The sequence below is a fragment of the Stigmatopora argus genome, chromosome 22, assembly GCF_051989625.1.
Source record: "Stigmatopora argus isolate UIUO_Sarg chromosome 22, RoL_Sarg_1.0, whole genome shotgun sequence".
Classification (NCBI taxonomy): Eukaryota; Metazoa; Chordata; class Actinopteri; order Syngnathiformes; family Syngnathidae; genus Stigmatopora; species Stigmatopora argus.
Genome location: NC_135408.1, coordinates 12,797,112 through 12,819,016, shown reverse-complemented (window position 1 = coordinate 12,819,016; position 21,905 = coordinate 12,797,112). Strand labels below are relative to the sequence as shown.

General features: G+C 59.9%; 3 protein-coding genes across 12 annotated transcripts in view; 1 reads left to right on the top strand and 2 right to left on the bottom strand.

The window, feature by feature from the left end:
• Positions 1 to 29: 29 nt before the first annotated feature.
• On the bottom strand, positions 30 to 10,242 carry pds5b (PDS5 cohesin associated factor B). Its single transcript, XM_077592622.1, has 35 exons — positions 9,892 to 10,242; positions 8,371 to 8,498; positions 8,068 to 8,271; positions 7,903 to 7,989; positions 7,693 to 7,790; positions 7,472 to 7,598; positions 7,101 to 7,181; positions 6,868 to 7,008; positions 6,680 to 6,795; positions 6,517 to 6,611; positions 6,205 to 6,350; positions 5,988 to 6,139; positions 5,778 to 5,891; positions 5,595 to 5,676; positions 5,440 to 5,488; positions 5,220 to 5,359; positions 5,000 to 5,115; positions 4,800 to 4,905; positions 4,541 to 4,701; positions 4,308 to 4,431; positions 4,052 to 4,210; positions 3,520 to 3,588; positions 3,283 to 3,419; positions 3,075 to 3,198; positions 2,790 to 2,994; positions 2,610 to 2,724; positions 2,326 to 2,458; positions 2,130 to 2,249; positions 1,989 to 2,051; positions 1,768 to 1,913; positions 1,642 to 1,693; positions 1,175 to 1,566; positions 972 to 1,055; positions 633 to 717; positions 30 to 548 (listed from the first exon to the last, which is right to left on the bottom strand). Exons 2-35 carry the CDS (start codon positions 8,476 to 8,478, stop codon positions 516 to 518), a joined length of 4,164 nt encoding a protein of 1,387 aa, XP_077448748.1. The 5' UTR covers positions 8,479 to 8,498; positions 9,892 to 10,242; the 3' UTR covers positions 30 to 515.
• Positions 9,500 to 11,748, top strand: LOC144068262 (zygote arrest protein 1.S-like). Its single transcript, XM_077592649.1, has 4 exons — positions 9,500 to 10,929; positions 11,133 to 11,225; positions 11,310 to 11,384; positions 11,536 to 11,748. The coding sequence occupies exons 1-4, from the start codon at positions 10,369 to 10,371 to the stop codon at positions 11,677 to 11,679; spliced, it is 873 nt and encodes a 290-aa protein (XP_077448775.1). The 5' UTR covers positions 9,500 to 10,368; the 3' UTR covers positions 11,680 to 11,748.
• A 134-nt stretch (positions 11,749 to 11,882) lies between these two features.
• fryb (furry homolog b (Drosophila)) overlaps positions 11,883 to 21,905 on the bottom strand; it is a 28,258-nt gene continuing 18,235 nt past the window's right edge. For 8 of the 10 annotated variants that reach the window (XM_077592620.1, XM_077592613.1, XM_077592611.1 and 5 more), the window contains 29 exons: positions 21,785 to 21,888; positions 21,281 to 21,372; positions 21,114 to 21,213; positions 20,835 to 21,036; positions 20,478 to 20,599; positions 20,142 to 20,329; positions 19,950 to 20,044; positions 19,671 to 19,866; positions 19,338 to 19,559; positions 18,740 to 18,938; positions 18,578 to 18,675; positions 18,322 to 18,492; positions 18,095 to 18,235; positions 17,646 to 17,843; positions 17,383 to 17,547; positions 17,172 to 17,246; positions 16,899 to 17,072; positions 16,433 to 16,441; positions 16,134 to 16,361; positions 15,646 to 15,813; positions 15,399 to 15,577; positions 15,114 to 15,327; positions 14,885 to 15,034; positions 14,713 to 14,811; positions 14,551 to 14,634; positions 13,992 to 14,009; positions 13,670 to 13,780; positions 13,376 to 13,584; positions 11,883 to 13,291 (listed from right to left, as the gene is read on the bottom strand). In XM_077592620.1, coding sequence (XP_077448746.1) covers positions 13,033 to 13,291; positions 13,376 to 13,584; positions 13,670 to 13,780; positions 13,992 to 14,009; positions 14,551 to 14,634; positions 14,713 to 14,811; positions 14,885 to 15,034; positions 15,114 to 15,327; positions 15,399 to 15,577; positions 15,646 to 15,813; positions 16,134 to 16,361; positions 16,433 to 16,441; positions 16,899 to 17,072; positions 17,172 to 17,246; positions 17,383 to 17,547; positions 17,646 to 17,843; positions 18,095 to 18,235; positions 18,322 to 18,492; positions 18,578 to 18,675; positions 18,740 to 18,938; positions 19,338 to 19,559; positions 19,671 to 19,866; positions 19,950 to 20,044; positions 20,142 to 20,329; positions 20,478 to 20,599; positions 20,835 to 21,036; positions 21,114 to 21,213; positions 21,281 to 21,372; positions 21,785 to 21,888 — 4,270 coding nt within the window. In that variant the 3' untranslated portion in view covers positions 11,883 to 13,032. The remainder of the gene's footprint in view (positions 13,292 to 13,375; positions 13,585 to 13,669; positions 13,781 to 13,991; positions 14,010 to 14,550; positions 14,635 to 14,712; positions 14,812 to 14,884; positions 15,035 to 15,113; positions 15,328 to 15,398; positions 15,578 to 15,645; positions 15,814 to 16,133; positions 16,362 to 16,432; positions 16,442 to 16,898; positions 17,073 to 17,171; positions 17,247 to 17,382; positions 17,548 to 17,645; positions 17,844 to 18,094; positions 18,236 to 18,321; positions 18,493 to 18,577; positions 18,676 to 18,739; positions 18,939 to 19,337; positions 19,560 to 19,670; positions 19,867 to 19,949; positions 20,045 to 20,141; positions 20,330 to 20,477; positions 20,600 to 20,834; positions 21,037 to 21,113; positions 21,214 to 21,280; positions 21,373 to 21,784; positions 21,889 to 21,905) is intronic. The other 2 variants (XM_077592614.1, XM_077592621.1) reach the window with 1 other exon arrangement.

Below are 21,905 nucleotides of genomic sequence, written 5' to 3'. Positions count from 1 at the left end.
GTCCCATCATGGGACGCCACAGACAAATCTTTCTGTTTGGTACATTTGTTTTAATCCAATGTAGAAAAGAAAAAAAAAAGAGGTCTCATCATGTACAGGCTGTAAACAATGTTTCAGGAGACGACGGCACAAGAACGGACTGAAAATCTCATGGAGGAGGATGACGACGGAACACTTGCCTTTTCCCTTGAATACAAATAATAATAATAATAACAACAACAACAAGAACAATTACAAGGTGAGCGCCCCCTGCGGTCAACATCCAACACGACAAAGGTGAAATGCACAAAAAGAGACTATTTATAAATTTCAAAGTGAACGTCTAACTAACACTGGCGGCCAGCGTGGACACGGCCACGGCGGCGGCAAGTAGCGGTCGCTGCGCACGTGTGGGAGGGACTACGTAGGAGGGCGCTGTAACAGTGTTGGCCAAACGCACGTGAAAAGTGGAGAAACCAAAATACTTTGTCAACTTTCCCCAGATTTCTAGCGGCGCTCCGGCCCCACGCGTCGGCTCATCTTCTCCGGCCCGCCGTTTTTTTGCGACCCTGAAAGACAAAGTACTTTGTTAGGGGATGCCTTAGTAAGCTCACCGCGCTGGCGCCGCCGGCGCCGCCACCGCCTTCGCCCACCTGGGGAGCGGGCTCCTCTTCCTCTTGCTCTTCTTCCTCGGAGTCATCTTTGGCCACCGCCGGCGCCTTTGAGCGTCCCGCACGCCTACGAACGAGCAACAAATGATTTGTCGTCAACACAAAAGCTGTTGTTCTTCAACCTCTGCCAGGAGGTGGTGCTATTGCACACTATGTCTGTGTCCCATTTTGTCATGGGAAGTGGAAGAGGTCATTCCATTCGAGTGTCAGAAAAGGAATTTTAGCAGTGCTTAACTCCAAATTGGCAGGGGAAATGAAAAAAAAAAAAAAAAAAAGACTGCCTAGCCGTTAACGGAACAATTCATGGTAGCGTTGTCTTACATCGGCTTCTTCGGGGACGGTTGAGCCGACTTGGGCGGTCGTCCTCTCCTCTTCTGCGCCGTCGTCGTCTCGGACGCTTCCGAACTGATGAGCAGACAACGGTGACAAGTGATTTGGGTGGACGTGGACATTTCCCTCCCACGGGCCTTTTCTTTTTGAAATGATTATTTTTTAAATTCAATTCTGGGTTCCTTCCGCCTCACCTTTGCGAGCGTCTGGGCGTCCGCGCCTGCCGTCCCGCTCTGGTCTTCACTTCTGCGGCGTCCTCGCCGTCTCGGTCGTCGTCGGCGCCGCCGCCGGCCCCGGCCCTTTCCTCCTCTTCCTCTTCGTCCTCGGGGGGAGGCGGGGCCTTCTTGCGCCCCCTTTTTCCTTTGGCGGGCGAGGGCTCCTGATTGGCCGGCGCCTTGGGGGGCCGCCCCCTGCGGCCTTTCTTGGGCGGGCTGTTCTGCTCGTCCTCGGGGCCGTTGTCCTCCTCGCCCCAGGGGTCCTCGCGTTCGGCGACGGCAGCTTTCTTGCGCCCGCGTTTAACTTTGGCGGTGCCGTCGCCTTCTTCAGACGGCAGGCCTCGCTTGCGGCCGCGGGCTTTCTCGCTCTCCTGGAGGGAGGGACGGACGGAAGGCCTTTCGTCTCTTTTCTGGCGCCGCCACACTTCCGGAAGGGGCGGCGCTACCTTGTCCGAGCTGTCCGCGTTCTCGCTGAAATCCATTTCGGCGCTGTCGTGCCTTCAAGAGAAAGAAATAAAGCAGGCGGCGGAAAAGGCGGACGGCCCGACGAGCCGACGTTATTTACGGCGCACCTGGTCTTGCCGTGCTGCGGCGAGCCGGGATCGGACGATTCGTCGTCGTTGCCGGCCGTCTCCACGCGGGACGACTTGCTCTGGATCTGCTTGCCGGCCGACGACAGCGGCTTGTTGACGGCGCCCAGCACGTTGGCGGACTTGGGCTGCGCGGACGCGGACGTGGAAGGTGGTGAGGACGCTCCCTGGAAGCGGCGTGTCGGGACCGGCGGCCCTCTCACCTTTCCCGGCAAGAAGAACGCTTTCATCTCGGCTGGGAGGTAATTTTTCGTATTGCAGAAATTCTGTGAGGAGATAGAAAATTCAGGCGCGCTCAAAGATGGAGCGGACCAAGTCCTCGTGGCCACCACGGCGACCGCGACCTTGTCGGGCTTGGTGAACAAGGTGGAAGGCAGCACGGGGTCCTTGGGCGAGTCCAGGCGGTAGGTGGTGCTCTTGGACATGATGATGTGAATGGCCACGTCGCACACCGTGTACATTTTCTGCCCGGGGGAGTTTTGGCCAATGAGGCGCGCGGGGGACGGCGGACGGCGGACGGGGGCGGCACGCCGCGTCTACCTCGTTGGTTTTGGAGTCGGCGGGTGACTGCGCGTCTTTGGTGTGCTTGATGTTCTCCACCATCTTCCGGATGAAGGCGTGGCTGTTGTTCTCGTTCTTGGCCATGATGATCTCCAGCACGAACCACAGGGCCCTGAGCGGGAAGGACAATCCGATTGGACCGCCCGTTGACATTTCCGCACTCCGACACGTGGCGGGAAGGACAATCCGATCGGACCGCCGATGGACACGTGGCGGGAGCGGTCGCTGCCATACGAGCCTTTTGCCCCCCTTTGTCCACTCACTCCTTGATGTCTTTCAGCTGCTCCGTGTCCTGCACTTTGACGTAGTCCGGGTCGTGCGCCAGCAAGTGGATGGCGTACGGCACCACGTACTCGGGCAGCAGCGACAAGAGTTGGTCTGCCGGGGCGCAAACGGACGCCGTCGGCGGGATTCCCGTCGGACCGACGGCGCGGCTCCCTTACCGCTGACGGAGGCGTGCTGGCGCAGGTACTCGCGCCGTATGCTGACGTTCTTGGCCAGGCAGCCGCGGGCGTGGGCCCGCCGCTCCTTGACGGGGTCCTTGGCGCACAGGGCGAAGATGGCCATGTACTCCATGGGCAGGCGCAGGCGGCACAGGCCCAGGTGCAGCTTCTGCGCAAAACCCTGCCGCACCTGGTAGCACTCGTCCTGGGAGGCAAAAGGGTGTGCGTTGAGGTGGGGCCTCCACCTCCGCCCCCCCCAACAAATCAAACCCATCGCCCGCCTACGTTGATGACCAGCGCGCACAGCTGGTACTGCTCCAGCGTGATGATCTCGTGGTAACAGGGCTCCTGGGCTAGCTTGAGCAGAGCGCAGGCGGCGGCCAAGCGCAGCCGCGACATGTCGGGTTTGCTGAACAAGTGCGGCAGAAGGGTCAGCCCGGCCGAACCGGCCCACGGTGGCGGCGGCGGCGGCGGCGGCACGACCGACGCCTACCCCATCTTGCCTTGCTCGGTGAGGTCGCCGTCGCTGTGCAGGATGGCCGTCAGCATGCGCAGCGTGGAGTTGCCAGACTTGCTCTGGTTGTTCTTCACGCCCAGCAGCCAGCGCACCATCAGCTTGATGCCTTGAATCTTTCAACAACAAAAAAAAAAAAAAAAAAAAAAAGGCAAAAGCCAATGAGCAAATGCACATTCGCCCCTCCCCGTGAAAAAGCCGGAAAATGAAGGGGACCTTAGCCATGGTCTCCGGAGAAACTTCATCGTCCGGAACCCACAGCTTGGTGGTCTTCTTGCCGGGAATCTGCAGCGTCAAAAATAGTCAAAGACAAAAACCATTTCAATACCGGGCCATAGTGGCTAAGGGTTTTCGTTGCGACCTTCCCACAAAACTGCTGTTTTACCAAGTGCAATCAGTGGATTGCAGTCAGGTGCTTCTTGTTACAGCCCAACCCCCGTCAGGCGGCCAAGTGCCTTTCTTGGACCGACCGGTTGGTACCAAAAAAGCTGCGACCGCGGCTCTCGAGGACTGCTTCAAGCCCGCCCCTGCTCATGCCCTACACTAAATACAATGATCGTTGAAATCAAAGGAATACGCTGGACTGGAATTTGTTTTCAAGCCTAACCCCAAAGTCCAATTGATTCTGGCGTTTGCCAGAAGTTTAACGAGGGTTCAAATGCCATCGGCGTACTCGCTGGAAATGATTTGGCGGTGCCGCCACGGAGTGTAGGCAGGTAGCTAAGTAGGTAAGTAGCTCGGTAGGTACCCTATCGTTCATCAGCAGATCCTTGACGATGAAGTTGGCCACCAGGGACTTGAGAGGAGCCGCAAACTGCTCCGGGGCCAGCTGGGCCAGGTGACCCAGCGTGGACAGCGGGGTGACCAGCTGCTCCAGGTTGGCCGGGTCCAGACCTTTGTGGAGCGGCTGCGGGGCGGGCCCACAGGGACGGGACGGCACGGGGTCAACGCGGTAGACCCGGGAAGAACGAGCGAGCGAGCGATTGACCGGAGCTCCGACTGACCTCAAAGATCTGCGCAAAGTGCGTGTCTCTGTTGGCGAACATGGCGTTGATGCAGCGGATGGCGAACTTGGCCTGACGAGGTGGGCCGCGCTTGGCTTTGGACTGCAGGACCGGCAGCAAGACGCTACGCCGGCGGAAAAGACAGACGATGCCACGGCGTCCGGAGAGCGCCCAAAAAGCCAAAGCTTCCCGCCATTCGGCGCCACATTTTGCCCCTCGGCGCCCTCCCTTACCATTTAATGTGCGGGAAGCTCTCCTCGATCTTGGAGCCCGTGTTTTTGAAGACCTGCAGCGCGTCCTCGGCCACCTTCTCGTCGTCCATCTTCAGGCAGCCCAGCAGAGACTCGAAGGTCTCGGCCGAGTGGAAGGACGCCGGGTGGATGAAGGACAGCACCTGGGAGAGGGGGGTGGAGGGACCCCATTGGCCGCCACGGCTCACGTTTTGCCAACCCATTTTTACGGAAGGGTCTGGAGCCGGGGGAAGAGGCCTACCCTTAGGAGCTCCAGGCCAGCTCGGATGGCCGTGTTGGTGGGAACGCCCTCCTCGTCGTCGTCGCCCGTCCCCTCGATGGACTTGTTGACTTGTTTGATGAGAGCGCTGAGCAGAGCGATGGGACGGGACGGGGCACGGCACGGCGTTGAGGCCGCCGCAAAAACCGAGGGAGGGGCCGACCGGGCGTAAGCTTGCTTACCTGATGGACTCGGTGTCGATGTGGACGGGAGCGATTCTCTCCAAGAGGAACTTGACCATCTCCAAGAAGGGATTGCTGGGCTGCTTTGGACCACCTAGCTTCTTGGTGATGTCTCTCTGTATCCCAAAAAGGCGGGTCAACGTGGTGGACGTGGTGCAGAAGACGCTGCCCGGCCCGGCCCAACCCGACTGGACCGGACCCAACCCGACCGACCACTCACCACGCACACTTCGGCCTGCTTGCAGGAGCAGCAGGGACTGACCAAGGTCTCCAGCTGGTCCCGGACGCGCTCGTCGTCCTCCAGGACCTGTCCCAACTTCTTGACAAAGTCCTGAGACTTCCCCGGATCCGGGAGGTTCCCTGGGAGCCCAAGACGCGCTCAAATTGGCGGAGAGCCCCCTTGGCGGGCGGAGCGGCGAAAAGACGCAGTAGTTCCTTACGGGTAATGAGCATGACTTTGGCGAAAACGGCCTTGCTGGACGATTCCGACTGCCGACAAAAAAGAGAGAGAGAGAGAAAAAAAAAAGGAAGAAGGCAGAAACGTGAAAGCGTCGCCGCTGGTCTAGGCTGGGGCGCCCGGCTACCGCTTGCCCACCTTGGGTTTCTTGAGCAGATCCAGCAGGTCTTTGACGTAGTGCCTCAGCAGGTACTGAGACTTCCACATTTCATTCACAGCCCTGTGAGGATTAAGGAGGGGCACTCACAAAAAGCGGGGGGCCACTGGGCAAACGGCTTTATTTGCCGCCGCCGCCGCCGCCACCGCCGTCACTCCACTCACTTGACGGCGTTGGGGTCCAAGGTGGCGTAGAGGTAGTAAAGACACTTCATCCTTTCGGCCGTGTCCAGATTGTGCGGAACCATGTACTGGGCAAACACACGCTCCACCAGCAACCTGTACCAACCACACGGCGGGAGAGCGGAGAGGCTGGCGTAGTACACGTGGCGGCCCACGGAAATATGAACGACCCCCCCCCACCCCCAAGAGCACCTGTCGTCGATGCTGTTCTGGTAATAGATGTGCAGCAGCTTGTCTTTGATCCAGGAGATCTGCTTGGACGCCTCGCGCCCACCCTCGCCCTGCAACGAGTACTTCCTGTAGACGGACGCCAGGCCCATCATGGCCTCCTTGCGCACGCGCCACTGAGAAAAAGGGGAACCACGGTCAACGGCAAACGCCGCCAAAGGCGGGGCGGCGGCCGGCTCACCCTCTTGTCCAGCATGCGCTCTTTGACAAAGTCCAGCAAGGCGTCGTTGACCAGAGACAAGTCCTTCTTGGCGGCGGTGACGATGGAGACGATGACGTCGTGGCGAATGGCTTCCTCCGGGTCGTGGGAACGCACGCGCAGAAATTCTGACGGCGACACGTGGACAAAACTGCTATTTGGGAGCCGGCCGGTGGCCACCTTGGAGCGCGGCGGCTGCACTTTTAGCCCGGTGCCCATTTGTCCAAGCGCACGCTTGAAAACTTGAGCACATTTGAATGAAAAAGAGCCAGAGCCCAAAATGAAATGCGCTACCCGTGAGGTCTTTGGCCAGATCCGGATGGTTCATGAGACAATGGCTGGCAAACTTGACGCATTCCAGTCTGATGGGCACGTGGATGTCGTTGAACCTCGAGGGGAGCGAGAGGACCGCGCCGTTAATGCCAGCCCACTAGAGTCTCCACGGGGGGTGGCTCACCTGCCCAGGTAGCACTGCCACAACGGTTTATTCTGCGCCGCCAACTCCGAGTCCTTGGCGCCAAACATCTTGGCCAGCAGCTTGACCACCTGCAGCCTCTCGTCATTGTCGTTACTCTGCGGAGAGACGTTGTCGTCGTCGTCGTCGGAAGGCCGCCAAACGGGACGGCTCACTGACGGCACCCGTACCTTGAGCTTAAACTCCAGCTGCGGCAGCACGGAGAGCAGCAAGTGGCTGTCGATGTTGTAGAGCTCCAGAATCAAGTCGAACACGTGTTCGGACAGGTCGCTGACGGACGTTCTGCCCAGCATCAGCACCAGGTTGAAGAACTGACGCGAGCACAGACAAACGTCGGCGAGCCGTCCATCGCCAGGAGCGGGAGAAAAAGAAGAAAAAGAAGAAGAAAAATCCTCCATCTCACGTTGGTGATGTAAGGCTCGATGGCCTGAGCCGTCCTCTTCAGCAGAGCTTTGGCCAGGTCGTAGGCTTGCTTGTTCAGATTCTACAAAAAAACAAAAACAATCTTTTTGCCCTTTGACTTTTGTCAAGGCTCATCTCAACCCCTTTCAAGAGCCATCTGACAAAGCTTTTCATTCTACTCAACAACAAATCAAATGGAGGGCACTAGAAGTGATTTTTTTAGTGATGCAGTACCGCTTCTAAACTGCAGGGGTCTCAGCGAATGAGCGTGGATGGGAAGAAAAAAAAAAATATTTTTTTGTATGCGTTGTAGCATTCTTGGACCGACAAAGATCCAGTGCCATTCTACCATCCTTCGGTTTCGACACAGACCTTGTGCGCAGGCACCAGGTTGACCAGGACCGTATCCAGCAGCTCCTGCGACACGGTGTCGCCCTCGCAGATGATGGAGCTCATCAGGTCCACCATGTGCATGTGCACCTTCTGGTTGTGGCCGTTGCTACGGGAGCAAAGGAGACAAGCGCCTACGGCGTCGAGACCCCGGCCGGACCGAATGGGAAGGGCCCGCCGGGCCGGGCCAGGCCGGGACTTACTTGATGACCTGGAAGAGCGTGCGGTACAGCTGAGTGAAGATCTCGTTGCTGTCCTCCAGCTCAAAGCAGATGTTGTACGATTTGACCCAGGCGATGTTCTGCGCAGAGAAAGGGGACAACGGCCAATATGTACGCCACCACGCCACCGACGAGCACTCGGCCGGCCGAGGAGTCGCGCTTCCGGAAGGTGGCGAAAAGCCGACGCCGCACCTCCAGCAGGTAGAAGTATCTGTTGAACTGAGCGCTCTTTGTGTCCTCCAGACCTTTCAGTTGTCTGGTGATGAACATGAAAATGTCCTGCGGGGAAACCAAAAGGAGCCCCGATCAAGAGGTCGGCCAGGTTGGCGGAGGTCGGCAGAGGTCGGGCTCCGCTACCTTCAGCTTGTCGGGCGAGGTGAAGGGCGCTTCCGGAGCGTAGATGCGGAATATGTCGGCCAGGCAACACGCCACCAGCAGGCGCACGTCCTTGTCGGGGTGCTTGAGGAAGAAGTCCGAAGCCAGGTGCAGGGCCAGGTTCAGGTAGAGCTCCTTCTCCTCCTCCGAGTCCTGGTCCATGTCCATGAAGGTCTTCACCACCATCTGTAGGGAGGCGACAGACAGAGGTGTCACCCAACGGAGCGAAGAGTGCTCGCCGGGAGAAGAAGAAAAAGAGGAGGAAACGCGGCGCCGGGGACTCGCCTTGAGCCGACGGACGATCTCCTCCTTGGAGATTTTGTCGGAGATCTCCTTCACCCCGGGGGGGTAGGTGACCTTTCCGTCCGCGGCTCGAGCTTTAGAGTGAGCCATCCTTGGGAGCTCTTAACTGCCTGGAAAGAAAAATACCTTGACGTTAAACCTTCGGACGCCACGCGTGAAAATTCACCGCCAAATCAATTGAATGAATCGGACGTCTGTCGTTGTCGACAACCGCTAATGAGTTGAAATACCGTCAAATTTGACCCCCTCCCCACAAATTTTTTGGGCACGTCATCGGGGGTCGTAACCACAGTGTATTCCTGCTTCCATTCATTCTTTTGTCGCTACCTGTTTATCCCTACAATAAAGAAAGCAACCATTTAGTTCTATGCATTCCTTTCAAAGTCCATGAATTCAAATACAACTGGAGATCTTATTCCAGTGGCAAAAATTAAAAAAAAAACATCCTGTGACTGAGTGATTTCTTTAAATATATCTCTGCATCAAGGTTAGTAGTCAGTTTGTGTCAGCTGCCAGTGTGTATGACACGGTGTCCGTTTTGCGAGCAACCGTTCACGCAGCACACACAAAAACAATAAGAGTCACGGAAACACAACCATTGCTAATATTTTCTTGCCCTAAAGCACAAACAAGCAAGAGAATTCCAACCCTGGAACAGTCACATCTGCAAATGTTAGTTAAAACGAAAGTTTTCACTTGGCTGATTTTGAACAAATCTCATATTTCTCAATTTCAAAAAACACGAAAAACGTAAACACGTATCAATTGGATAGGAATCAGAATCATTGTTATGCCCCCTCCAGACGAAAAAATATGAATTCTGGACAATATTAAAACCCTGGTAAAAAAGATGAAAGTAAGTGGTAAAATAATAATTGAGAAAGAGAAAAGAACAAAAACGTTTGCCGAATCCTCTTTTTCATTGAGATTGTGAAACCTTGGACAGCTATTCCAGATAGCCGCTTAGCTTGCCTCTTGCTAGCTAGCTAATCTCGCTAGCGGTGAGCTAACGAGGCTAGCGGCGACAAGCTACGTGATGACAGAGGGAGGGAGGAAGGGTGGAAGGGAGGCAGGCGGGCGGGCGGACGGATGGACGGCAGCCTGCCTGCTGGGCTGGCTGGCTGGCTGGCCGGCCACTAACAAAAATATCACCCCACAAAGCCACCACTTGTCCATTAAAACACCCCACGGACGCCCACATTTGCCCGGCCGGGCGGCTCTGCCGTACGAGCGCGGACATGCTAACATTTAGGAAAGCAGGGGGAGGAGGAGGAGCAGCACCGAGCGAAACCGAGCCATGAGCGCGCAGGGACGGACGCAGCAGCCGAGCCAGGCGGGCTGAGGCTCCAGCTCCCAGGCACGGAAAGCGGAGCGCCCGCACAGAGGTCTCGGCCGTCTCCCCCCCGCTTCCCCACCGCCCTGACGGTGTACGATAGGTTTGTCCGAGCCGCCTTGACTTGTCCGCAAACGCAAACGAAGGCGGCCGTGATGGCGTTTCGCTACCTGTTTGCGTCGAATCGCGCTCGGTCAGTCGCCGTCCTCCTCTGCAGCGCTCTTCCCCCTCCTGGCTCCAAAATGGCGCCAACATGCGAACGATCACTGCATTCGCCCGTCTCGTCGGCCGGGCGAGCAGCGCCACCCGCTGGGGCTCCGGAGAAGTTCGTCAGTAGAAAGAAAAAAAATCACACGATGCACCATGGACATGAACAGAACACTACTCAAGTGAAGGAAACTAGATTATGGCCAGCGAAAATGAGCACAGCGATTTCTCCGACCACCGAAGCGACTTTGGCCCCCTGCAAACATGTTTGGAAGCGTCCATTCGTCCGTCCCCCTGCAAGCAAATTGGCACCGTCCATCCGTCCGGTCGTCCCCCTGCAAGCAAATTGGCACCTCCGCTGGACCTGTTTCCAATCATCTAATTGGCACAAGTGACGTAAAGGCGAGCGGGCGCGGCCGCCCTGGATTCCACTGTGCGGGATGGAGGGCTTCCAGTCTGCCTTCCCCCCTCCGCTCGGGCTGTGCGGCGCCCCCGCTGCTCCCGCTGCCCCCGCGGCCCCCCTCCGCTGGGCCAAGCGGGAGGCGCGTTTCGTCACGCCGTACGGCCTCAGCTACTTGGAACTGTGCAGGGCCGCCTTTGCTCAGGCTCAGGCGGGGGCGGGTGCGGCCAGCGCCCCCCCGACCCGGGACTGCGGCGTGCAGGTCAACGCTAGAGTGGACAAGCCGGTGCAGTGCTCCCTGGGGCCCAAGACGCTGCTCGGCCAGGAGGACGGCGACCGCTCCCCGTGTGAAACGGCACAGCAGGAGGAGGAGGAGCAGCAGGAGCACAAGGTGAAGGTGCAGGAGGTGAAAAAGCAGCACAGCGGGAGCACGGCGCCTCCGGGCGGCAGGTTGCTCCTCCTCCTCTCCCGGCCGCCGTCCGTCTACTCGCGTCTTTTCCATCGCGGCGAGCCCAAGTCACGAGAGGAGGGTGCCGAACATCTGGACGGGGAAAAGCGCCAGTCCCCGTTACCTGCCACTCACAAGGCCTCCAATCTACAGGTGGAGTAACACTGGCCAATAAACAAACAATCATTCTCGCTCCATCCAAATCTGGCAACAATAATGACAACCAAAAATGTCCCAATTGGCATTTAGAAGAAATGGGGGGAGGGTTAGAATAAAAAAAAACAGGTAGGCCAGTGTCGTGTAGGGAAGCCATTGGGACCAATGTTTTGCTGTTGTTTTTCTGGATCACCATACAGTTTCTGGAGCAAAAGTACGGCTTCTTCCACTGCAAAAAGTGCAACATCCGGTGGGAGAGTGCTTTCGTGTGGTGCATCCCGGGAACCAACAAGGTGAATTGGCGTGGGAAGGCCACCGAGGCCAACCACGTCAGGGGAGTGGGCGCGCTTTCACACCTCCCACCTCCGTCGTGGCAGGTGTACTACAAGCAGCTCTGCCGGAAGTGTCAAGTGGGCTTCAACCCCTACCGAGTGGAATCCATCGTATGCAAGGTAGGAAAGAAGGCCAGCACATTGCACGTGGTCCGTCCGCCATTTGCTGTTGTGGCGTAGGCAAGCGATTGGGGCGGGGGAAAAGCCAGCGCTTTGCACGTGGTGGTTCGCCCGCCATTCCAAGTGATTGGGACCCGTGTCGTTGGTTCAGGGCTGCTCGGAGACGTGCTGCGTCTGCGAGAAGAAGCAGAGGCACATCAACATGACCAGGCCACACCGCCAGGATCTGTGCTGCCGATGTCGGGGCACCAAGATCTCCTGCGACGCCACCTACAGCTTCAAGTACGTCTTTTGACCTCGGCCCAGCTGCTCCCTTGTTGCTTTTCTAAAAAAAGAAATAATAAAGTGAAATTTGCATCTCAAACACGCGCTTCTTTGTCACAAGGGAAGAACGAGGCGCTCTACTTGTTTCGCTAGGCCGCCGTCGGTCAACCGTTCCCGAGAAGGATTGATTCCATGAGCTGATTATTAGTCAAGGGAGACCCAAACGACAGAATATTTGGACTTTTCTCTCCTTTACTTTGAACACCGAGGTGGACAAAATGGACGGAACAAAGGCTGTAAAAGTATTTACAAGGTGGACAAAAACGACTACAATTTCAACCTAAAAAGCGTTTTTTTTTTTTTCACCTTAACACCCTTTTTTTTCTTTAAAATGTGCAATTTCTCATTGACTGGCATTGCGCACGTATCCAGAACACACACACACACACACACACTCACCCCCGCGCACACACACACACACACGTGAGCTTAAAGCTCCTTCAGTAGCGCGTACAAAGGAATCGTCTTTCAGAATAAGCGGTAATAAATACACCCTAAGGGACGCATGCAGGTCACGATCGCGTTTTTTTTTACAGCCGCCGGCGGACCACTTGCTACAGTTCCAACTTCTCCACCAAGTACGATGGGCGCCAACGTGTCTCTTGGCCTTTCCGTCGTCCGTCTGGCTATTCCAGCGCTCAAGTATCACTTCCTCCCGTAGGTCCGTTTTAAGTGCAATCGGTCAAAGTCGAAACGGGTGGACGCCTCCCACGGCTGGCTTTCCGCTTCAACGAGATCCCACCACTCCAAATGGATGAGACGACCCAAGATGATGGCAGACCTCTTAATTGCCCCAAAAAGTCGAATGGTGGGGTGGCGACGTGGAGTTCCCTTCCTCCGCTACTTCCGCTTTGGATGTTGAAGCTCCGGCCAAACGGCGTCCGGCAAAAGCGGGGGCGTTCCGTGTCTCACGTCTGGACGTCGGGGGGCTCCTTGGCTCTCGGGAAGGGAAGGACCAAGTGTCCCACTTTGCCCAGGTAGCGAGACGGGGGCACGGCGGGGCAACAGCAACCCCACCAGGCCGCCCCCTCGGGGCCGGGCTCGCGAGTCGGGACGGGGGACGGAGCCGGGATCATTAGGTGGCACGGGGAGAGCGACCGAGGCAGGTACCGGCAGCGAGGGGCGTAGGGCGCCGCGTCCGAGTACGTCGACGCGTCGGGTGGACACGCCACGGTCGGCAGGACGTCCCGCTCGACGCCCCCCCGAGCGGGACGCCTTCTCCGGGCGTCCGAGCGCAAAAGACTCGGGATGAGGTCCGGGACGGGTCGGGCCGGGAGGTACCGGGAAGAGGCGGCCTCGGGGTCCTCCCGGCGAGGCGCCGCCGTCAGAGGCTGGTCCCGGAGGCGCTGGAGTCGGGGAGGTAGGCGGTGACCACGCGGTAGCCCCGGGCGCGGCGGATCATGTCGCGGATCTCGCCGTTGAGCTCCAGCAGCTTGGAGCAGATCAGGCCCAGGTCTTGGCGGGAGCCCACCAGGGCGATGGTGCCCGTCTGGCCCAGGGTCTGCTGCCGGAAGTACACGTTCAGCAGCGTCTGGACCTCCTTCTCCGAGCCGCCGCCGAACACGCCGCGAGGCCACCGCCGCCTGCCGCAAACAGCGCGCGGTGAGTCGCCCGGCGCTCGGATGGCGCCTTTTCCCAGACGGCGTCCCCCTTTTCTTTGGGCCCACCTGCACTCCCGAATGTAGCGGACGGCTTTGGCGAACTCGCGGTTCCGGAGACACTCCAGTACGGCCTTAACCGCCGCTTCGGACGAGGGGAAGCCCGGCGCGGCGGCGACGGGCGCCGAGCTCTCGCGTTCCAGGTCGCCGACCAGCGCCGCCTCGGCCGCCTCCAAGCTGGCGCGCAGATCGCTCAGCTCCCGCGACATGTTCAGCAGCTGAGGGGGGCAAAAAAAAAAGTAGAAGGGCCGAGGACGTTGGGGACGAGCCCGCCTGCCCACCCGCCCGGTCGACGGCACTCACCTCGGGCACGGAGCTGATGGCGTGGACCTGGCCGATGAGCGAGCAGTAGGACTGGAAGAGGAGCAGGAGCTGGAAGTGAAGCTTGTAAAGCCTCTGACACAGCTCCAGTTGCTGTGGGAGCCACAAGTCGCGAGGTCAGTCGTCAAACACCGTACGGCGTCCGGAGCGGCGACGGAGGAGGAGGAGGAGGAGGAGCGGGAGGAGGAGGAGGAGGAGGAGGAGCGGGAGGAGGCGGCGGTGGCGGCGGCACTGAGACGGAACGCTGGCGTGCACGCGTGCATGCGGGGAGGGCGAGCGATTTGACTCGGGAAGGAGGACTTACGGCTAGAGACTCCATTTGCTAGGCGGCGTGTTAAAAGGGAGAAAAGAGCGGCAGTCAGTGAGTGGGACGGACACACGCTGCTGGGGTTAGCTAACCCGGCCGGCCGGATGGCCGGCCGGGCCACTTTCATCAGACCGACCGACGTCTTTGTCAACTAAGCCGTAACTTTGCTCCACTATTGAGATGGAGACCCACCCCACCCAAAATTTCACGTGGACGCCAGGGCTAACGTTGGCCACGCGGCGGACGCGAGCTAGCTAGTGCGTGCGTCTCAGCTAACTGTTAACAAGTGGTTCCAGCTACCGGTTTAAAGATGCGAGCGGACTTCCAGGCGTTTGCTCGCTTTCTTTTGCTTATGCAAAAAAAAGGCTATTTGCGAACATTGTTTCTCCCGGTTAAGCCTGCTTCCTAATTCCCAATTCTGTTCTTTATCACGCCGGTCAAGCAAGTCGGTAGCAAACACGCCAACGCCACCTTCTTTTGCTCTGGAGCAAAAGCACTTTTTTTCCCCCTTTCAAGCACAAATGTGGTGTGAAACACCCACGCCAGCGATGCCTACTTTCTCCTCGGAGTCTCCGGGTTGACAGGTGACCACGCCGTCGCTGGGGCACCTGGGAAACGAGTCCTTGCAGCTGCGCAGCCACTGCGGGGGCACCAAAGAGCACATTTTCTCCACCCCGTCCGTCCATCCCGGGAATATCAGGAGGTGGGGGCGCCTTACCGTGACGGCCGCGTCCTCCCTGCTGTTGTACGTGTCCAGGTACTCCTGCAGCTCCAGCGCGCTGAACTTCATCTTCTCCAGGAGGCCGTAAGACATAATCTACCCCCCCCAAAAAAGCAGCAAACAAAAGGTGAGCCGGGGGCCCGGGGACCGACCCGCCGGCGGCACGCACCGTGTCGGCGTCGATGTAGATGGTGGGGCAGTCGGAGCAGGTGGTCAGCATCTGGGAGGACTGGAGGAACTTGGAGCCCATCCCCCTCAGGCCCTCGCCCAGGTAGGAGGCCACGTCCGTGGTTAGCGTGCAGAACTTGCCCTGCAGGTCCTGCGGGAGGACAATTTCAAGCGGGGGGAGGAAGCACCAGGCAGAGATCCCGGCCCCGCTTCCGGACCGGATGCCTCACCCTGAAGAGCGACGAGAAGACCTGGAAGGTGTAAACGGCGCAGGAGCCGTCCGAGTCGCTCACCAGCTGGCTGACGTGACAGCGCCACGCCTCCTCGGCGTCGTCGCAGACGGCCGGCTGGAAGGCGGCCAAGATGGCCGAAAAAAAGGGGGACGGCGGGGGCGGGAAGCCCAGGTCCTCCAGGTCGTCGCCGTCGTCGTCCTCGTCGCGCAACCTGCCACCGCCGAGCGGGCGCCGTTGAGTGGCTCGCCCGGAGGAAGTGCTTGGGCTCGAATGGCTTCGCACCTGGGCAGACGGCTGGGATCCAGAAAATCCAGCGGCGCTTGGCGGCGATCCGGGTGAGGCGCCGGCGGCTCCAAGGTGAAGCTGTCGCCGCCGTCCGAGCCGGCGGCGAGCTCGCCCGTGCTCAGCGACAGATCGTCGTCTTGAGCCCGCGTGTCGTCCTCCTCGTACGCCGCCTCCGCCTGTCAGTGACGCACGGTCAAACCAGGGCGGACGCCCTACGTGTGCGCGCGGCCTAGCCGGCGCTCACCCGGCCGTCCCCCAGGCCGTCATGCGGCAGTGGCGGCGGCTGCGGCGGCTGCGGCGGTGCCGCCTCCGCCTCCGGGCCCTTTGCGAAGAAGCGGGAATCGGGCGACGCGTCGTACGACGTGGACAGGGAGTCCGTACGGTTGGTCTCGTCCGACGGAGACGGATTGGTCTGAAAGAGGACGGCGGGATGAGGTGCGAGGAAAGACATTTTGGCCATCCGTCGGAACCGGGAGGAAACCGATGGTTTTCGGCATTTCGAGCGCTCAAATACGTCATGACACTTTAAAAAAAAGACAAATGTCTCATTTTTTGGGGGACGTAACGGAATATTTAGAGCTGAAGTTAAACAAATGTGACGCATACGCATTACATTGCAATTTCCGTCATTTGCTGGGACCAATTTATCGGACGGCAGATTGAACGCGCTTGGATCCCTCTAGCTAAACAGCTAGCGATATCGACAAGGGTCGGTCGGAGGCGTCCGCTTACCAACTGCGAGTGCGAGAGGCTTCGGCTGGCGGAGGACTCCTCCTCCTCCTCTTCCTCCTCTTCTTCCTCCTCCTCCTCTTCGGAGGACTCCTCGGAATCGCGCGCATCTTCCCGTCCCAGGCTGGGCGTGCTGCCCGAGTGCTGGCTCTCCTCCAGCAGATCGCCCAGCTCCGTGCTGTCCAGGGATCGGCGCCGCACGCCCCAGTTGAAGTTGTCCACCGTCTCGCCCTGAGGCCAGAGCGCTCGTCGGTGTTGGCCGCCGACTCGGTCAAGTCGGCCGAGGTGGCGGGCAAACTCACCTGGAGCTCCTGAGCGGAGCGAGCGGCAAGGGGAAGAAGAAGAAAGGAGAAGATGCTTGCTTAAGCACTGAAGGCTATCTCCCATTCATGCCACATGCTCGTCTTATGGCTTAAAGCCTTCAAACTATGCCACAAAGTGGGCCGCTTTGTGCTTTGCTTCCAACCTCTAAAGAGGAAAGCTTTCCACCACTCTGGTATGTAACAAGCGCAATCAGTGGATTGGCGTCAGGCTTGTTACAGCCCAACCCAGGTGGCTTCCACTTCACTTTGCGTGGGCTTTGTCCGTGCCGGCCGGATGGCACGGAAGGAAAAAGCCGCACTCGCGGCTTTGCCCGACCCCGCCCGGGCGGGGTGTTAAAGCCCCGGGCCCAAGTCAGGGGTGGCCAACTCCGGTCCGCGGTCCGTATCTCCCTCCTCTAGCGACCGGGCCGGATTAACCCCGGGAAACGGCGGCCGGCCTCCTCACCTCGCCGTCCTCCAGCTCCACGTCCAGGAAGTCAAAGTCTCTGAAAACCCGGAATTGCTGCTCGCTGGCCGTGTCGTCCAGCGTGTCCTCCCTGGTGCCGCCCTCTTCGGAGGAGACGGCGCTCTCGCGCACCTCCATCATCATGTCCAGGTCGCCGCAGGACGAGAAGATCACCTGGCGGGGGCGGGGAGAAAAGGCGGATGCGATCGGTCCAAAGGCGCTCTTCCCCTAACCTTTGGCGGAGCGAGCGAGCGAGCGAGCGAGGCGGCTTACCGACGGGTTCTTTGTAAGTCCAACTTCTTGTCCGCACAGGGAAAGAACATTGACCAGTTTTTCCCTGGTGCGCTTCTGCATAGAACACATGCAAATAATATCAAGTGGAGCAGCGGATGCACGGAGGCACCGACGCACCGACGCACCTGAATGGCGGTTGGTCAGCAAGTAAAAAAAAAAAGCCCAAGAGACGCACGCGCGCGCTACCTACCTGAGAATAGTGCGGTTGCCTCCAGCTGACGGGAACCAAGACGGCGTTGGAGTTGGAGCCGGACGAGGCGGAGGACGCGCTGCGAGCCACGGCCGCCGCCCGGGCCTTGCCGTCCCTGCCGCCGGAACCCTGGAGCGCGTCGAAGCGCCTCCCGATCACCGGCGTCTGCGGTCCGAGGGAGCCCGAGAACACGGCGCGTCGGCCTCAGACGGAGCCGGCTTCCCAAAAGGGCGCATTTCCGGGCCCGGTCGCTCCGGCCTCACCTCCGAGATGTCAAAGGTGAAGTCCAGGGTTTTCCCGGGGAGCGCCTTGGCCGAGCCGTCCCACACTCGGCTCACCTCCAGGTCGGAGAGGTCGCCGTGGGCGCGGCCGGGCGCCGGGCGCGCCGCCGGGTGCACCAGGCTGGCCGAGCGCGACACCACCAGCTTCAGGATGTTCAAGGCGTCTTTCCAGTGCACCGTCTGACGGACACAAAGTGGAAGCGACGGGGGTTGTGCCGTCACTAGCGGCACTTGACTGCGATCCACGGATTGCTTGGACTTGAGTGACATGGCAGACTGGACTGGTGGAAAGGGGACTTCTTTATGGCTTGGAACCAGAAGCAAAGCTTTCCTCTTTCCAGCTTGGAACCAAAACCTGCACCCCCGCCGCGCCCCCAGCCGTGGGCCAGCCGCAGTTGGCCCATCCCCGATGGCTCCGATTCAACACTCACTTGCACAAACTTCTCAATGGTTTTGGTGACGTCGGCGTTGAACGGCTTGACGTGCACGGCGCTCAGGTCCATGTGGCTCAGCAGGCAGTAGATGATTTGCAGGAGCGACTGCTGCATGTTGGGAAGGCCTTTGTCCAGCAGCTGCACCACAACGCGCCACCGTGACGTGGATGGTTAGATATGACGGGGAAGACCGGCAGCCCGCCGCCCAGCCGCGCCCGCCGCACCTCCGCCATGTAGGTGACCATGCTGAGCGTGATGTCCGAGAAGGCCTCGTGGAGGTAGCGGCACACCACGCTGACCCAGGAAAAAGGGTCCCGGGTGTACGATCGCGTTTTGTACAGCGTCATGACGTGGGCCAGGTGGGAAAGCTTGGTGTTCTTCTCCCCCAAGCACACCTGAGCGCAGACACGGCAAAGACGGACCGCGGACGGACGGTCAAGTGGGGGAGCCGTCGGACGAGGGTCGTGGGCTTCGCTTCACCTGCGCGATCCTCTCGGCGCTCTCCTTGCAGAACTGCGTGGGGTGTCCAAAGTGCTGCACCAGGTGGGGCAGCAGACACAGCACATTGAGCGGGAACCCTGAGGGCGGAGGGCAAGTGCGGGTCAGGTGGGCCGAGCGGCGTGGTGGGGAGGATGCGCCTACCCAGCGATTGCGAGCTGTCCACCACGGGCACGCGGGACACCGGCGTCAGCTGGCAGAAGAGCTGCAGGGTGAGGTCCGACGTGGCCTGGGACGTGAAGCCCTTGAGCAGAAGGTGCTGGATCCCCGAGAAGCCGCTCCAGCGCAGCTGAGCCTGGAGCTTCTCCAGACGTTCGCGGTTCTCCGACCGGTCCAAAGGCACCTGTCCACGAGTCAAGCGGGGGTTAGGGGGGCACTGTTAGAGCGCGGTGTTCCCCAAACTATTCCAGAAAGGGCCAACTGAGCGACGTGGGTGGGTGCGGGTTTTGGTTCCAAGCTGTCAGAGGAAACCTTTCCACCAATCTGTTATCCTACAAGTGCAGCGGGTGCTTCTTGTTCCAGCAGAAACCTCACTGGTTCAACTGTTTGTGTTGGATCAGTTGGAACAAAAACCTGCACCCACAGCGGCCCACCACTTTGGAGACCTCCAGAGTCTGGAGGGTTCCTCGGGGCATATTCAAACGGTAACCAAAAGATAAGCCTCTCCACCCCCCAAAAAAATCATTCCAATTAAGACCCGTGATGAGCATGAACATTTTGGCTCACCCCATGGATATCCCACCTTGGATAAGAGCTTATGCACCAGGCGAAGTGACATCTGGTACTCAAACTCAAAATCCGACTCCATGAGCGAGACGGCCACCCAGAAGACGGTGGCCAGTATGGAGGACGGGTGCGACGCGTGGCCGGGGTCCGACAGGACGCTGGGATCGATGCGGTTGGCGGAGGAGGCGCAGGAGCCGGGCCCCCTCCCCGAGCGCGCCAGGCCCTGGCTGTTGCAGGCCTGTGGGCACACGTGCACATTTTAGCTCAAGGTCAGCCCGGGCCGGCCATCGGACCGGCCATCGGACCGGCCATCGGACCGGCCATCGGGCCCAGGCGGGCGGCCTCTTGCCTGGATGCGGTCCAGGGTGGCGCTGCGAGGCGGGTCGCTGGACGGGTAGCCGCATTCGCCAAACTTTTTGGGCACCGAGTAGGAGCGCTGGTGGCGCTGCGACGACAGGCCCGCCGAGCCGGGACCGAAGTTGAGCTGCCCCGTGCTCTTGCGGTTCATCAGCTTGTCGCTCAGCGCAAAGTCGGGGGAGGACGTCCTGGAAAGAACGGCGCCGCTCGTCGACGGGCCTTCGGAGTGGCTATCCCGGCCGGTGCCGCCCACGACCGGCCCCCGACCCACCTGGTCAGCGCCGCCATCAGGTCGCTGTTCTTCAGACACTCGGCCAGGTTGACCACCACCGACTCCAGCGTGAGCAGCACCTCCATGACGTAGCCCTGAAAGCCAGCGACGTGAAGGAAGGAAGGAAGGAAGGGGGGTGCCAAAGCTCGGCCGGCCGACGCGCCCGCCGGCCCGTCCGCCCGCGACGCTCACCTGCACCTCGTCCCCGTGCTCTCCCACCACCTCGACGAGCCGCGACACCAGGTCGGAGACGGCGTGGTTGTTGATGGGCTGCTTGAGCGCCCGGAACATCTGGAAGGAGCGGCCGGCGTAGTGGCGAGACGAGCTGCACAGCGCCGTCTGCAGGGCCACGTCGCTCAGTTGCTGCTCCAGGTGGAAGTCTGCGTGGCCAAAAAGCCTTCTGGGACCGGCTTCCCCAAGCGCTACCTTCTCCCGCGTTGGCTTCCTGCGCCAACTTCCCATGCCAACTTCCCGCGCCACCGCCTCCACCCGCGGTACAACCCTCGACACGTCCGGCCGGAGCCTCACCCGACTTGGACTCCTTGAAGACGGAGATGACGTGGCGGAGGAAGTTGGAGAGCTGATCCGTGCTCTTGGAGTTGGGGTTCTTGGGCGCAATGTCTTCGTGCGCCCACAGCGGGCCCGCGCCTCTGAGCAACGACAACACGGTACTCCAGGCTCTGCGCCCGCCACCGATAGCACCGCACGCCACGTCACACCTCGGCTAGGCTCGGCGGCAAAGGTTTAGGATCGACGGGAACGCGTGTAGGGGAATTTGGAAAAAAAGCCCGCCCGCGTCCCACCCATATCTTTGTATCGTCCGCTCCCGACAATTGCGGCACGATCCGGCGGGCGCCCCGGCGGGCGCCCCGGCCTCGCTCGTACCTGCCGGAGAGGAACTCGATGAGTTTGTTGGTCTTCTCGTCCGTTTCGTCGGGCACGTCCTCCAGATCCTCCGGCTCGTCCGGCGCGACCGGGGCCAGGTGCCCGAGGCTGCCGCCCGAGGACGAGTTGGAGCCCAGCCCGGAGCCCAGCCCGGAGTCCGCCGTCGGCGAGGCCCGCCACGCCCGCAGGAAGTCGGGCACGTCTGCGGCGGGGGAAACCGGCGTGAGACGTGGTGACGGAGAGCCGGCGGCAAAGATGGAGAGCGGGCCGAACTCTCACTGGAGTGTCGGGGGTCGCGGTCGCCGCCGCAGCCCGACTTGACGGTGAGGGTTTTGTTGTCGCCGCTCTCTCTGGTCATCATCAACACGGAGGCGATGACCTGGAACGGAGGAGCGCCAGAATGAGCGGCCGTCGGCGGAGAAAAGGGCGGCGGCGGGCCGGCTCACCTGGAAGTTATTGTTACACGACAGCGCGATGAGGAGGTGCAGCAGGAGGCGCTTGCTGTGCTCGTACACTTCCGGCCTGTAATGGTCCAGCCCTGAGGAGAGACAACTCCTGGGAGGGTGACATTTTTCACCTCACCCGCCTGGCACCGGGCCCTCCACCCTGTGGCTGGAATGAAGGGCTCGGACACGATCGGGACTCTTTGAGGGAGCTTTCTTTCTACGGTGGCGTCACGGCGGATCACGGGGCTCCCATTCCATTTCCAATTGCTTGGGGCTAGAGGCTTTCCTCCGTGGGCTTCTACTGTAAACCCTCTGGACCAAAACGATAAGGTGACGAACGCTCTCTGGTCCCGACAAGAAAATGAGCGCTTTATTTTGCCGTGTGGATTTCGGCGCCGGAGGGTCCGAATGCCAAGTGACGCGCGGCCAAATACCGATCCGACGCGACGTTATTTGAGCTCCTCCTCCGTCGGCGTGTTACGTGAGGTGTTTGGGTGTGGGTACCTAAGAAAAGAGCGTGCAGCAGCAGCGGAAGGTGCAAGGCCCAATCTTCTCTCACGCTGTGATCCACCACCATTTCCGTCATGAAGATGACGGCCACGTTACACCTAGACAACGGCACACG

Coding starts and splice junctions, on each gene's coding strand:
- pds5b (XM_077592622.1), bottom strand. CDS start 8,478: ATGGCTCACTCTAAAGCTCGAGCCGCGGACGGAAAGGTCACCTACCCC. Junction 4,211..4,307: donor ACTTTGCGCAGATCTTTGAG/GTCAGTCGGAGC, acceptor CCCGCCCCGCAG/CCGCTCCACAAAGGTCTGGA. Junction 1,914..1,988: donor CGTTCTTCTTGCCGGGAAAG/GTGAGAGGGCCG, acceptor GCGTCCGCGCAG/CCCAAGTCCGCCAACGTGCT.
- LOC144068262 (XM_077592649.1), top strand. CDS start 10,369: ATGGAGGGCTTCCAGTCTGCCTTCCCCCCTCCGCTCGGGCTGTGCGGC. Junction 10,930..11,132: donor ACAAGGCCTCCAATCTACAG/GTGGAGTAACAC, acceptor ATCACCATACAG/TTTCTGGAGCAAAAGTACGG. Junction 11,385..11,535: donor TGGAATCCATCGTATGCAAG/GTAGGAAAGAAG, acceptor TCGTTGGTTCAG/GGCTGCTCGGAGACGTGCTG.